The sequence below is a fragment of the Camelina sativa genome, chromosome 17, assembly GCF_030686135.1.
Source record: "Camelina sativa cultivar CO46 ecotype springtype chromosome 17, ASM3068613v1".
In the NCBI taxonomy this organism is placed as follows: Eukaryota; Viridiplantae; Streptophyta; class Magnoliopsida; order Brassicales; family Brassicaceae; genus Camelina; species Camelina sativa.
Window position 1 is genome coordinate 4,920,741 of NC_141896.1, and position 14,456 is coordinate 4,935,196.

The window sequence follows — 14,456 nt, forward strand, 5'->3', positions numbered from 1 at the left end:
ATCTATATAAAATAAATGAATTGGATAATTCTCTTCGATTGACTTCTATATCACTATGAATCTATTATAGTTTCATTTTGCATAGAATTTGGTCTCTAGTTTTATTTTTATTTAAAAAAAAAAACAATTGAAATTACTCTATTATACATGGTGGATCAATGTAGTGGTGTTTAACTGTTTATATTGGGCGTAGCCCAATAAGGTTTTAAAAATAGTATTCCATTTAATATATAGTTTTAAAAGAAAATATTTTGGATACTCGGAACTGAAGATCCCAAAAACACGATATTAAAATTTGTATGGCGCACCCATTTTGTCAAAATCATTTGATGTACAGGGTACATCATGTACCTACCTATATACTCGCGAGTGTTTTTCACTTAGTTACAACTTACAACAACATTATACCACCTACTGACGTACGTATTTATAATGTACGTCATTACTCTCACCGATCCTCAAAGAAACAATCTTCTTTGCGATTTCACTTTCTGAAACTTTTTCGACTCTATTTCGTGGAAAAAACGTCACATAAAAATCTAAATCCGTAGTAGTATGATTTATGAATATACAACCGATGATAAGAATGTGGAAATAAACACATGACGAAAGCCAACAACTCTGACTTTTTTTATCCACTTCAATTACAAAGTTCACAACTCAGGAGACAAATGCTTTTAAATCAAGAAACAAAATCGAAAGTAAAGACAAGTGTCACAAATCCTAATCGGACTGAACCGGTTTAGGTTCTTTGGGGGCGTTATTCTCGAACCTCCATGTCCATATATCGTGACGCTCAACTTCACGTCCCATTGAACCGGCAAAACCGGTGAACATTTTATCGAAAAGAACCGTAGAGAGATCGATTTGGGTTTCAATCAACGGCTTCTTCGGTTTGCTAAGATTCGCCGGTACAATCGTCACGGATATCGATTTTGTGACGTTGTTAAACTCGATCCAAGCCTTGTATTTATCTCCACTACTCAATTTGATCTCATTAAATTCCCAACCTTTCTTACCACTCCCGGTTCTAGTCTGAACCCAATAACCGGCTTTCTCAGAAACCGTCGATTTAACCGAGTTAATGTCTATACCAACATGGTTATCGTTAATGTCTCCAAGGTCTTTGTCTTGGAAAACGTCGAACTCGACAGCGAAAACGTGGTTACTGGGACTTCCGTTGTTGGTTCGGTTTAGAAAACCGAGGAAGCCTTTTCCGGCGACGACGTCGCTGTCTACGGCGGGGACGATGACGAAGGCTAGGCCGTGACCAGGGTTAGGGTTTGTATTGCGGCGAGGAGAGATAGAGAAGGTGAAAGAGGTTTGGAAAGAGTAAAGAGAAGAAGAAGCATTAGAAGGCTTGAAAGGGATATGATCTGTGTAAAGGGCTTGTCCGTAAGAGAAAGGGATGTCGTCGCGGGTCATTGAGAGAGCTCCGGAGAGGCTCGTGCCGTCGACTGTGGGGCCGAGCTCTGCGTCTCGGAGGAAGACTAGTTTCGAGCCATCGAAGTTGTTGAAGTTGAATCTAGCGGCGGATGTGTAGTGAGAGGTGCATATAGCTACGAACAGAGAAAGAAGACAGAGATTTTGAATCTTCATATTGTGTTTTTGTTTTTGTGGTATTGGATAATTTGATGGAAGTGAGTGTCTATATTTATAGTATATAGTGTGTGACTAATGGTAATACCATGTTCATTCGGTGTAAGCTTGTTTAAAGTATTTATTATTTAGTTAGAAAGGTGTACGATGTTTATAAAGTTTAAAAAATTTTTAAGTACGTCAACTTGGTTTAGTATACATGTCAATTTGCTAATAGCCATCGCTATATTTAACTTTTAGCTATGGACTACTACATTCTGATGCCTAACACAGTGATAGATTAACATATGTGATCCTTAATTTGCTAACTTATCTACAAGTATATGCTTTTAGTTCGATTTATCGAATGTACATATTCTTAAGATGATCCAGCCTTATTTTATTTGTTTAACAACGTGCGCGGTTGATTTTAACAATTAACTAGATTTAGTTTGGGACGCCTTCGAGTAAAATGAATGAAAATTCAACATTAGATTCGGTTAACTTTTATTACTATCGTATAAAAGTCGATAACTTGAAAACTCATTCTTTGAGCAATATATATAACCCACCCACACTACCAAGATTTTGTAATTTTTACTTTACTCATGTAGTCAGTGGCCGTGCACTATATATGTTTATATAATTAAAATTTTAAAGGACTCATAATTTAATTGCCACATTATTCCGTTTTAATTGCTAAATGCAATTGTCATATATATGGTACTCTTTTGAGCTGCGTACTATTTTATATAGCCGCCCAACATAATCATACAAATTAACGTGATTCTTATATTTATTAATTTATACTCTTATTCATCCATGTGATGTTTCTTTAATGATTGTGTACTAGTTATTATAATAGAGTCGTAGTTTTTGTTCCAAGATAAAATTCGTTCTTTATGTTGTAGGCTAGTCGCAAAATCAATATCAATACTTTATACTATAAAGAAAGAAGACATAATAATCTTTTTTTAGAGAAACAGAATTCTAAAGTAACTATTACCAAGCACATGACAAGATTGATTCTTAAACTCCTTAACAAGACATTCTATACTTACTGAACACTTCACACCACCAAACTATAATCTCATAACTAAGACATGCCCAATAATCAAATCAAAACCCCTGATTTTTAGCAATGTCTCCACTTCACTCTTACTTAGTCTTCTTCTTCCTTCTCATGGCCATCATCCTTCTTCAATCATCAACAACATCATCTCAATCAAATCTCTGCAGATCTTCGTGCGGCAACATTCCAATAAATTACCCTTTTTCCATCGACGACGGTTGTGGTAGCCCTTATTACAGACACATGCTCATTTGCTCCGACAACAACACCAAGCTCGAACTTAGAACACCTTCTGGTAAATACCCTGTTAAATCCATAAGCTACTCTGATCCTCACCTTCTTGTCTCCGATCCATTCATGTGGAACTGTCAAGATCGAGACAATTTTCGACCCACTAGATCTTTCAGTATTGATTCAAGCACACACTTCACTGTCTCCCCTCAAAACGACTACTTGTTCTTCAACTGCAACCCCGAGAAAGTGATCGTCGAGCCAAAACCGCTCTTCTGCGAAAGGTTTCCAGATAGATGCGACTCGTCCTGCGATAGCTCAAGCTACCTATGCAGGCATTTGCCTGAATGCGGCTCTGCTTTGGGGTCTAGGGTTTCTTGTTGTTCGTATTACCCGAAAGCAACTCAGTCTCTTAGGCTCATGCTGCAGAACTGTGCGACGTATACAAGCGTGTATTGGAGGAGTACGGGTGTGGAGAATGCACCGTATGATCAGTTTCCAGAGTACGGTATTAGGGTAGATTACGAATTTCCAGTGACTATGAAGTGCCTTCTTTGCCAAGAAACTACTAAAGGTGGTGGAGTTTGTGGGTTTAATACGAGGACTCGAGATTTCCTGTGTCTTTGCAAACAAGGCAACGCCACTACTTATTGCAAAGGTAAAATGTTTCTTTCACTATTTTTTCGTTCTAACTACAATTAATCTTATGTTAAAAAATACGTAACTACTATTAGACATTATTTTGAGTTCTTATATAGATAATAAAACTAAAAAGTCTGTGATTCTGATTTATACAGTACTAATACCGTAATACGTACGATTCAATAATTTTTGATAAATTTGCAGATCCAAGCTTCCTAAAGCATAAACACGTTGGAGCAATCGCAGGTAACTAACCAAGTTTACAGTAATTACTATTTGAACTTTTAGGTCATCTTATTACTTTATGACTACACTTGTAAGTTGTGACCTGATTTGAACCGGAATATTTTGTCGCTAACAGGAACGGTGACGGCAGTTTCGGCGGCCGGAGCGATCGGCGTTGTGGGTGGAGTGTATTGGTACTTGAGGAAAGTGAGAGCCAAGGCTCCGGTCACTTGTGGTGTTCAAAGCAATGAGAACAGAATTTTCTAAAAGCTTCTAATGAAATCATAGTTATACTAAAGACCAAAGCATAGTTATACAAAGACAAAATTAAAGCATGGTCAGACTCTTCTTTTCTTCTGTTTCGTTCTTTTTTTGTCTTTTTTTTTTTTCCTTTTTCTTTTTCTTTTTCTTGTCTTTTTTATCTTTGATTTTGTGTATATTACAAGTTTCGGGATAAACATTTTTGTATATCATATACTAGTTAATTATTTTTGGTCGAATAGTATATCTGTGGAATACCAAGCAAGAAAACTTTTGCAAGCATATGGACATCAAATCAAAATACTATGTACTCTTTTACATAGTCAACTTCAAATATTTTTGATTATACAAATCTTGAAAGAAAACAAAAATATTTAAATCCTCCAAGATAATACGAATTCCTTCCCGGGTACTGAAGAATTCACAAAACGCACCTCAGATACAGGAACTCCGCCTCGTTGTTTCAAAGGAAAGGAAATAAAAATTAACAAAACAAAACGTTACATACATTTATGAAACATTATATATAATCACATATGTATATAGCCATATAGTTGAATATAATTAGTTAGCAAATCCTGCCGGAGTAGCAACGGAGAGGACCGGAGGAAGAAGTAAGAGAAGGGGCCAGAGATCCGTGGGACACAGGAAACCACTCTGCTCTTCTGTACAATGGTGTGACGGTTCCGTAGCCAGAAGGCACGAAGTAAGCTCCGTTCTTGAAAACGTCTTTGGACGTTCTCCATTTCCATCTCGTCCAATCATATCCACTATCTATTCTCTTTGTCACCTATATATTGATATACAAAATAATATAATCATATATATACTGTTGTAATTCAAAATCATTGGCAATAAATACATTAGCATGCCTTAAAAATGAAGATACCTGTTTTTTGCTTAAGTCATCAGAAGCAACGAAGTAGTTGCCTTCACTAAAAATGGTTGGATCAGCACTTCCTCCGATCGCATACATTTGCCATTTCTCGTACCTATTGTTTGCTACGTGCGCATACCCTCTCCTCACCCTGGCACATCATCAAGACATCAATCACATATCCATGTCAACATTTTTCTAATCTGCTTCAATTAAACTAAGTAACAAAATATTTATACTACTCACCTTGGCATCCTCTCAATGAGACCCGGTCCAAAATGGTTGAATGCAATTGTAACTCTCATGATTTTATCCTCCACATTATTGTCATTATGTCCGAGTAACATCACCTTCATAATTATAACATAGAAAATTAATTATCATCAAACATTCAAAATACATAATAAAAAAAGTTACAGTTATGTAAGATATAACTTACTTTATCATGCTGCGTGAAGTAGTTATTAGAAATAGTGACGGCCGTAGAAGCATGAAGCACATCGATCAAACCATCTTGACACCGAGAAAAGTAACAATGATCAATCCAAATATGTGAAGAATCAAAAATAGCGATTGCATCACCATCTGATCCTTTCCGGTTGCCAATATGAGTGGGGCTGCTCCGCACACGACCTGACTTGCCCGGTTTACAATCATGGATACTTATTCCATGTATAATGACGTGGCTCACATGTTGGATCGTTATGCATGGACCATATGCAATTTCTACTTTTGCACCTCTTCCGTCGATCGTCTTGTAGCTGTTCATGATGAGTTCGTTTCGCAACACTATGACCATGTCACGTGCGAATGTGATCCATAGTGGTTTAGATTGGATCACGGCGTGTCTAAGAGTTCCAGGTCTAGGGTTTTCGGGGTCGTCTGATGGGTTTGTAACCACGTAGATCGACCCGTATTTCCCCCCAACCGCAGCTTTTCCAAACCCTACCGCGCAATCCGCGAGGGCACGACGGTTATACGCCCAACTAGGATTTCTACGCCAGCAAGAATCGATCGGATTTAGTAATAGTTTGGGAACGGTAGTGTAACCATTACTGTAATAAACAGCTTCTACAAGAGAAGAAGAGAAAGTTGCAAAGAGAAGTGAAACTGTTAAGAAAAGAGAAGCCATTTGCTTGAAGATGTGAGGCTTGAATTGAACTATGTGTGTGCAAACTTATATACACGAATGTACATAGCAGTAGCTATTATAAATTTAAGTATCAAATTTGAAAGATGAGAAGGTGGGACACACGGATGGTGTTGACTAATGATTAGAAACAATATTATCATTTGAACTAAAACTTCTTTCGCAAGACTTCTTTGATCAATGCTCTTTGTTATAGATAGACGTGGTTGCACGAGCTTGAGATGACGATGGATTGGTTTGACTTTGGTTACATATCAAATTAATTATCATCTATATAATAAGTTTATTTATGAGTTAAGCATTAAGTTTATAGAAGAATTAGTTCACTAGTCCTAGTTACATATAAATATAGTCAGTAGTCTATGATTCGTCAGTTTGGTAAACAAAGACACTGCCTTTTGACATGCATGGTATCGGCCGAGGCATACAACATGGTGCCAATGATCAGATTTAATATAGTGGTAAATACTTCAACTTGTTTAATATAATGGCGCTTTATTTTTATACGACTGAAAACGAGTAATATTTTTTGAGAAAAGTATATAGAATACTATTTGAGACGGCAATTAGAATTTGGAACTTGGCATCATCATCACTTTTCGTATATGCACTAAAGTCAACTTCTGTCAAATCCGTACACTTCCTCGATCATTTTCACTTTTATATTGGTATTTACAAGTAGAGATTGAGATTAGGATAATTTGGATTTGAAGTGGAAAATAAAGTAAAAACTTTATCTTAAATAGTCCTTTTAATTAGGTAAAAATAAGATAGTTAATAAATTCAAACTTTATTAATAATAATACATTGGATTGTTAACATGCATGAGACATGTGCGTATAAATAAAATTAACAATATAATAATGATGACAAACTTTTACAAGACTTTTATACCAAAAAAAAAAAAAACTTTTACAAGACTTTCTATCTTTTATAGTAAGTACTCGACCTTTATTTAAGCTAGCTATATAATCTTTGAATTTCGATCTGTATGTATAATATGAATTTAATCCAATTTAAACCAACAAATTAAAATTCTCTTTCTTTTTTTAAATGACCTTTATACCGCATTATTTCTTTATGCATAGTTGCACATACCATAGGCACACGATCTCCCTTTCTTACACTTCTTAAAGCAACCTCCGCAGTGTCTCTTGTCAAACATTGGGTTTACACAATATCCGTTGCAACAAACCTCCGAGTATTGACAGCTTTTTCCACATCTTCCACAGTTCAATTTGTTGGTTCTTAGGTCGACGCACCTCTTACGACAACAATCACGACCTGGACTGCCTTTGAGACGACATACTTTGGAGCTTTTGTCACATGTCATTGCTGCACCTATACGTTTCCTACCTTTGTTCCTTGCAGTAGCGGCTATCTCTTGATGACCGTTCTTGTCTTGATGCTTCGCCTCGACCCTTAGCGGTTCGCTAAGTGTTATAGCAATGGCTAGGACCATTATGAGTACCATAATGAAATAGGATATCTTGAATGTATTCATTCTTCTACTTGTGGATAAAAAATCAAAGGAGAGAAATTGCAAACAAAATCTTTGGTAGTTGTATGTTTGTATGTGTATGAATGTTTTTAGGTGAAGAGTAAGCAACAACGTGAATGGGTATTTATGGACGAGAGAATGATGCATAGGTCAAAAGAAAAGTTTGTTAGACAATTAGGTCGTCTAAGAAAACTATTTGACTTTTTAAGACTCTTTTAGTGGAGTGGTCAATTTAGTTCGAAGAGTTTAGATTTCAGAAATCAGAAGTATAAACGAGTTAGGCTCGCGTAGAAGAAAAAAAGATTGAATAAATTTCTACAATTAGGCAGAACCAAAGTTGAATACATGACATTCATTTTCTCATTTGGCAGTTGTATAGTTTAGCTATAGTATCTCAGTTACATATATCTCCAAATATATGTTATCGTAATTTCAATATCAACGATATTTTGGAAATATCTAGATATTTTGCAAAGGAGCGGACAATGAGATATATATATATATATATATATATATATATATATACAAGTGTTTATTAGTATCTAGAAAAAAATAAAGAAATAATAATTCGGCAAAAAGGTTATTCCAACTATTATTGTAACGTCTCGATCCCCTCCGTAAGTGAATTTTATCACTTCCTCATCCTGACAAACCAGATCAGTTAGTTTAAAAAGCTCAAAGGACTTCCGTACTAAAAAAAATTTCTAGAAAACCGGCCAATGTATTTTGTTAATTCGATTACAAATTATAATGTTTCGATTTTCATATAGAAAAATATTTATATAAATATTAAAGATAATATTAAAGATATGCTTTCTAAAATATTTGTTCAAAAAAAAATAATATTAAAGATAATATAGGAAACTAGGAAAGTATATGTAGATATTTTAGTAAGATAAGTTTTCTAAAGTGCATATGGAACTCCACTATCCCAACCAAACCAAGTCTTTCGTCTTTTTGTTGTACACACTTTAAGCCGGTGTCCATTTTTTTCTTTTTTTGTAGTCAAAAGGTTGAACATTACTCATTTACTCCACATTATTACTATTATTTATTAACTACATCAATCATAATATAATATGAAGCAAATATATCATAAAAAGAAGTACGAAAAAAAAAATATATACGGTGAGATAAAGATACAAGTACAATACAAGATTTCCGTAATACACGCTACATGAATCTTTGTTCAAACTTGAACAAAATCGGTTATGAGAGCACTCGAGTAGGCATTGGCACTTTGACACTTAAGACACTTGGACACTTGGTAATGGTGGTGGTATATAGCATATAAATTCGATGAAATATTGGGACCCTAATATATTTTCGTATCCATTCAAGGACATTACTATTTACTGCAATGAAAAAAGTTGGGACTGTGACATTGTAGCACAACTAAGTTAATCATGCTCTCTCTCAGAGACTTGGAAATATATATATGAAAGACAATGCATGGTTGAATGACTGAATCTAGTGGTAAACAATCAGGATATTATATGAAGACAAAAATGAACATCAAACATATGTGTGTTCAGTTTCCAACAATTTACCCTTTTTCGTTCTCACGAACAACTTGTTTCATCGGTCTAAGTAATTGTAGTTTCTATAGCAAAATATCTCATGACAGTTATCTAAAATAGATATCTCCACAATAGCTGTAATACACGGAACGTGAATCCCTTTATTCAAATTAAAGCCGTTATCAGAGCACCAAGGGGTTTGACTCTTCTATAGATAAATTGATTTCGGTTTGGTTTTACTGGTTTTGAAATTACAAATTGATTTTGGTTCGGTTTACATTGGTTTTGAAAAGTAAAAGCAATTTTAGAAACAAGTGCGTTAACTTAACTAAAGGTGACGAGTTCGATCCTCGAAAGTAACATCTTTTAAGGTTTTTTCCTTTTTTTTTTTTTTTTTTTTCTCTTGTCTCTCAGTGGCGTCTCCTCCTAATCTCTTCCACAAAACTGTGACAAAGAAGAGATCAGTGATTGATTTGATTACTCGATGAACGATCTAGAAAACAAAGAGAAGCCCGAGAACGAACACGTGGTTGAATCGGCTATGTCGTCGTCGGCGGCGGCGATTGATGGAGTGGCGGCTTTGAGATCGGTGTTTCAGCGAGTAAACCAAGCGGCGGAGAAAGCGGGTCGTGCGTCGGATCGAATACGGGTCGTAGCGGTGAGCAAGACGAAACCAGTTTCTCTGATTCGACAAGTCTACGACGCTGGTCATAGGTCTTTTGGAGAGAACTATGTGCAAGAGGTCATCGAGAAGGCGCCTCAGGTTCTCATTTCTTCTTTTTTGTTGAATCCTTTGGATAATTGAAAACTGAGTAGAGAGAAAGAGTATTGAATTTGATTTTTTTTTTTGGAAATTGCAGCTTCCAGAAGATATAGAGTGGCATTTCATTGGGAATTTGCAGAGCAACAAAGTGAAACCTTTACTAGGTAAATTTGATTTTGCCCATTTGGTTATTACTTAGTTCTTCTTCATGCAATCAGTTTTTAGATGTTAAAAACTCCACACTTGAGTTCTTCAATTCGTTGGCACTAAATTTGGTTTGAATATGAGCCACTTTAAGTTCTGAATCTCTTTAGTCTTTGGTATGTTCTGTTCTGAATTCTTTGATTTGGTTTGCATGATTGATCAGCTGGAGTGCCTAACCTTGTGATGGTGGAAAGTGTTGATGATGAAAAGGTAAAAAAGTTCTCTTTTTGTATATTGTAAGAGAAAGGTTTTGTTATTTGGTTTGTAACTGTTCTATAGCTCCTTCGAGGTGTTAGATAACCAAAAACATTAGGATATTTGGGTAAGAAGAATACTGCAGATTGTGAAATCTACCAATTTTTTGTTGAAATCTCGTGGGTTTGTTTTGATGTGATGACAAGCAAAGATACATTGGGAGTTCAATTAGATCAAACCGTACTAACTTATGAATATACATGGTGCCAAATCACTGATTTTGTTTAATTAAATTTGCTTCCTAGATTGCAAATACGCTTGATCGTGTGGTTGGAAACATCGGAAGAAAACCCTTGAAGGTCTTGGTCCAAGTGAATACCAGTGGCGAAGAATGTAAGAGTCTGAGAAATTCTTCTTCAACTTCCATCTTAAATGTTTTCCAGCTTTCACCTTTCTTAATACAATCTGAGGTGATCAAGTTAACTGAAACTTTCAGCTAAATTCGGGGTGGAACCCTCAGGATGCGTAGGACTGGCGAAACACGTGAAGGAAGCTTGCTCCAATCTCGAGTTTTCTGGGTTGATGACTATAGGGATGGCTGATTACACTTCAACCCCAGAGAATTTCAAGGTTATATAATCTGTTTTGAACCTAAAATGTTTGGTAATATTTTTAGAACACTAAAGAGGAGCTCACTTTCGTTTCTTATTATATATATGTGTAGTTGCTTGCGAAATGCAGAAGTGAAGTGTGTAAGGAGCTTGGAATACCGGAGGAGCAGTGTGAGCTATCTATGGGGATGTCTGGTGACTTTGAGTTAGCCGTAAGTTGTTGTGACTTGTTGATTCAAGTAAAAAAGTTCTGAGATCTGTTCAAAATGTTAAGAGTTTTCTTTATGGTTTTGGGAGTGTTACAGATTGAACTGGGAAGCACAAATGTGAGAATAGGGTCTACAATTTTTGGGGCGAGAGAGTATCCTAAGAAGATATGAAGTAAACTGAACCAGGTGATGAGATTGATTTTTAAGTCTGAACAAGAGACTGAGGTTTTTAAGTGTCTTTTTAATTTGTACTAGGATCGGACTCGCGTGCTGGGAATTTTTACAGATACATAAGACTCGTAACATCCCGATAAACAACCTGCAAAGACTTGTAAAACCCAACACATCACAAGAATAGATCGTAAGATGATAAGTTTAGTGTTTGATGAGAGAAAGAGGAAGAGAGTACGTTTACCATCATGAGAGTTAAAATATTGACAATATATTTGCCTTTATTTATAAAGAAAGAAAATAAGTGTGTCCAACCAAATCAAAACAAAATATTTGATATCACCATCTAGTATCTTAAAAAGTTTATTATTTGTTTTGTATCTAAACAATTTCGGTATCATACAATAAAGTATATACTCATATATAGTTGTAAAAATCTATTTATTGTTTGTTTCCAACTTCAACAGTAATTATTTCCATATATACATGATAGAATTTTGCATTAATTACGCTAATATTATAAGACTTCTCCACTTTTTTAGATAATTCAAATTGATAAAGATATGAAAAAATTCTAAAAACATCTTTCTATTAGTCGATTTTTATTGATTCTTATAATTACTATTAATTCACATATTAGGAAAATAAAAAAATTGATAGTAAAAGATTTCAATACACTTATAAACATATCATCAATTATGATTAGTATTTTTTATTATTAAACTAATTTGGATTTGTATAGCTAATTAGCTATATATATTTAAAATTTATTTCTAAGATTTTAAAATTTTGGATTAATTCCAACTAATCAAAAATCTCTTATAAATTGAATTTATCATATAAAAATAGACTTAAATCATGATATTCATTTGATAGTGTACATAAATTATATTATTACTATTGATGTATTTTATTTATAATTACAAAGATAATTGTTTTAAAAAAGAAATCTTATTTTATAATTTCGTAAAATTTGTTTTAAAAAAATTCTCGAGTCACAAAATAACATATTTTTACTAAAGATTTTGTAGTTAAATTTTTGTTTTTCTAATTAATTAAAAATTTCCGACTTAATAATCATAATATTGTTGAGGAAATTTCTTCTTTGCTACCAAGCGTATTCGACACAACTGGAAGCCGTATCCCACTTCTCCATAGTGTGACTTTTTCTACATCTTCACAATTTGTTAGACATAGATGTAGATCAATGAGAAAACCAAAAGTCACAAACCAAAAAAAAAAACAGAGGAAAAAGCACCGACCTTTCTTCTGATTCAGAAAACCCTTGGAATCAGAATAAACAACATTGCCGCGTCTTGAACAGAAGAATCTCCATAATAAACCTGAACATAAAAACTCAAGATTTAGTAGAACAAAAAAAAGAAAGAAATAAAAAACTCTATTAGAGATTGGTATATTTTTTTACAAGTATTGATTATATGTGGATGTGTATGGATGACATTGATTTACAACATATTATCCCAATCAATTTTGGTACAAAACTATATCTAATTTATATAGATTGGTTGTTACTAATTACAGTAAAACCTCTATAAATTAATAACGTTGGGATCATGACATTTTATTAATTTATAGTGATATTAATTTATAAATTAATATCTATTAATTTCTACTACGAAATAATAATTATTAATTTATAAATATATATTTTAATTGTTAAAAAATTTTAAAATTATGAATTGAGACAATTTTAGCAAAATAAGATTATATTTTCGGATGTTATCAATTTAGAATTGAATTTGTAACATTTAGAAAACATTATAGACAATGAACTACAAATACTCTATAAAAATATCAAAATCAAAATGGTACATATGTAGAATTGAAAACATAAAAAAACTTAGCTATTTTTATGACATGTTATAGAGTATTTTCTATCATTATAGTTTGAAAATACAACATAACAATTATTTTATAGATATGAGTTCTATGAGAAAATTCTAAAGTTTAAAACATACACATATCAACAGATATATATATATATATATATATGTATAAATTTACATGATTATTAATTATTGATATTATTGGGACAATATTTTACATGGAAAATTTTAAAAAAGTATTATCTGATTATCTTTATCAAATTTTGTTATTTTTTACACTGGCCAGACTTGGTATTTGAGACCAACCAAATTTATTAATTTATAGTGTATTAATTCATAAAGTATTAATTTATAGAGGTTTTACTGTTTGTGCTTAGAATGTTAACCGATGAAGAAAACGTTTTCGATGATGGTTGTTAAGAATAATGGGCTCAAATTTTGGGTGTTCAAATCTCACTAACTCATATTGACAAAGCCGAAAAAAATTATCTCCGATTAATTGATCTAAAGCCAAATTTTTTTTGGGTACTAGTAATTTTTTTTTGTTCTTGGAATACGTTAGAAAAACATGAAAATTTGTATGCGAAAATCTTGTTTCTAATTCATTAGGTTCATCATTGCCAATTTGACATTTTTTGCTCTAATAATAAATAACAAACAATTTGTTCATTTGGGCTTTATACACCCAAATCTTAAATGGTGATCATGTAGACTTTCGGAAACTTCGAGTGTGGATCCATGCTTCTTCCTAGCTTGTCATAAACAGGTAGTTATTTTCTTTTATTAATTGGAGGTTGTTTTCAGGTGTCTCCAGCTTACATTTTTCCTAGATGCTTTACATATATTCTTGTGGAGATATTTACGCCTAAGAATCCCTTCATTCAGATGAATTCTATGTTGTGCCTTGAGAGTGTCTCAGGGATTGATCACCTGTCGAATCTGAAGACGTTGAGGCTACTGAATTTAAGAATATATATGGCTAACTATAAGCTTACTGGAGGAGCTAAAACGCTTGGAGAATTTAGAAGTTCTAACCATAGAGATCACGTCAAGTTCAGCATTGGAACAAATGTTATACTCTCACAGGTTACAGAGGTTGGTGAGATGTCTTCAGAAGGTATTTATTAAATTTCTCGACGAAAGATCAGTCAGAATATTGACCTTGCCGTCTATAAGCGATCTCCGGGAAGTCTTCATAGGGGAGATATCGATAGAAAAGGAACACAAGTCTGACAAGCCCAAGCTTTCCAATGGTCTTAAGGATTTGACGTGGTTGTTGTTTGCTCCAAACCTCACTCATCTCAATGTTCGGAACTCACACCAAGCAGAAGAATTAATAAGCCAAGAGAAAGCAGGCAGGGCTGATGATATTGTTCCTTTCCGGAAACTAGAATACTTG

General features: G+C 33.9%; 4 protein-coding genes and 1 pseudogene across 6 annotated transcripts; 2 read left to right on the top strand and 3 right to left on the bottom strand.

The window, feature by feature from the left end:
- Positions 1-602: 602 nt before the first annotated feature.
- Positions 603-1,622, bottom strand: LOC104755450 (lectin-like protein At1g53080 pseudogene; annotated as a pseudogene). Its single transcript, XR_015587666.1, has one exon. The product of XR_015587666.1 is annotated as a lectin-like protein At1g53080 pseudogene (transcript).
- A 1,005-nt stretch (positions 1,623-2,627) lies between these two features.
- Positions 2,628-4,253, top strand: LOC104755451 (wall-associated receptor kinase 5). Its single transcript, XM_010477835.3, has 3 exons — positions 2,628-3,539; positions 3,728-3,769; positions 3,885-4,253. Exons 1-3 carry the CDS (start codon positions 2,720-2,722, stop codon positions 4,013-4,015), a joined length of 993 nt encoding a protein of 330 aa, XP_010476137.1. The 5' UTR covers positions 2,628-2,719; the 3' UTR covers positions 4,016-4,253.
- A 42-nt stretch (positions 4,254-4,295) lies between these two features.
- On the bottom strand, positions 4,296-6,057 carry LOC104755452 (putative pectate lyase 2). Its single transcript, XM_087494614.1, has 4 exons — positions 5,326-6,057; positions 5,133-5,236; positions 4,899-5,037; positions 4,296-4,799 (listed from the first exon to the last, which is right to left on the bottom strand). Exons 1-4 carry the CDS (start codon positions 6,016-6,018, stop codon positions 4,578-4,580), a joined length of 1,158 nt encoding a protein of 385 aa, XP_087350740.1. The 5' UTR covers positions 6,019-6,057; the 3' UTR covers positions 4,296-4,577.
- A 753-nt stretch (positions 6,058-6,810) lies between these two features.
- Positions 6,811-7,906, bottom strand: LOC104755453 (uncharacterized). The gene has a single exon (XM_010477838.3). The coding sequence runs from the start codon at positions 7,682-7,684 to the stop codon at positions 7,115-7,117; it is 570 nt and encodes a 189-aa protein (XP_010476140.1). The 5' UTR covers positions 7,685-7,906; the 3' UTR covers positions 6,811-7,114.
- Positions 7,907-9,383: 1,477 nt separating this feature from the next.
- LOC104755455 (uncharacterized) lies at positions 9,384-11,511 on the top strand. Of its 2 annotated transcripts, XM_010477840.3 has the most exons (8): positions 9,394-9,820; positions 9,918-9,984; positions 10,188-10,234; positions 10,525-10,612; positions 10,716-10,849; positions 10,944-11,042; positions 11,136-11,225; positions 11,295-11,511. In XM_010477840.3, exons 1-7 carry the CDS (start codon positions 9,542-9,544, stop codon positions 11,208-11,210), a joined length of 789 nt encoding a protein of 262 aa, XP_010476142.1. In that variant the 5' UTR covers positions 9,394-9,541; the 3' UTR covers positions 11,211-11,225; positions 11,295-11,511. The 2 variants fall into 2 exon arrangements, with proteins under 2 accessions (XP_010476141.1, XP_010476142.1); XM_010477839.3 differs by having other exon boundaries at positions 9,384-9,820; positions 11,136-11,511.
- The last annotated feature ends 2,945 nt before the right edge of the window (positions 11,512-14,456 follow it).

Excerpts from the sequence above, each read along its gene's own strand:
- LOC104755451 (XM_010477835.3), top strand. The coding sequence starts at position 2,720 with ATGTCTCCACTTCACTCTTACTTAGTCTTCTTCTTCCTTCTCATGGCC. Across the intron at positions 3,540-3,727 it reads CGCCACTACTTATTGCAAAG|ATCCAAGCTTCCTAAAGCAT; the intron begins GTAAAATGTTTC and ends ATAAATTTGCAG. Across the intron at positions 3,770-3,884 it reads ACACGTTGGAGCAATCGCAG|GAACGGTGACGGCAGTTTCG; the intron begins GTAACTAACCAA and ends TGTCGCTAACAG.
- LOC104755452 (XM_087494614.1), bottom strand. The coding sequence starts at position 6,018 with ATGGCTTCTCTTTTCTTAACAGTTTCACTTCTCTTTGCAACTTTCTCT. Across the intron at positions 5,237-5,325 it reads ACTTCACGCAGCATGATAAA|GTGATGTTACTCGGACATAA; the intron begins GTAAGTTATATC and ends ATAATTATGAAG. Across the intron at positions 4,800-4,898 it reads ATGACTTAAGCAAAAAACAG|GTGACAAAGAGAATAGATAG; the intron begins GTATCTTCATTT and ends ATCAATATATAG.
- LOC104755453 (XM_010477838.3), bottom strand. The coding sequence starts at position 7,684 with ATGCATCATTCTCTCGTCCATAAATACCCATTCACGTTGTTGCTTACT.
- LOC104755455 (XM_010477839.3), top strand. The coding sequence starts at position 9,542 with ATGAACGATCTAGAAAACAAAGAGAAGCCCGAGAACGAACACGTGGTT. Across the intron at positions 10,850-10,943 it reads CAACCCCAGAGAATTTCAAG|TTGCTTGCGAAATGCAGAAG; the intron begins GTTATATAATCT and ends ATATATGTGTAG. Across the intron at positions 11,043-11,135 it reads CTGGTGACTTTGAGTTAGCC|ATTGAACTGGGAAGCACAAA; the intron begins GTAAGTTGTTGT and ends GGAGTGTTACAG.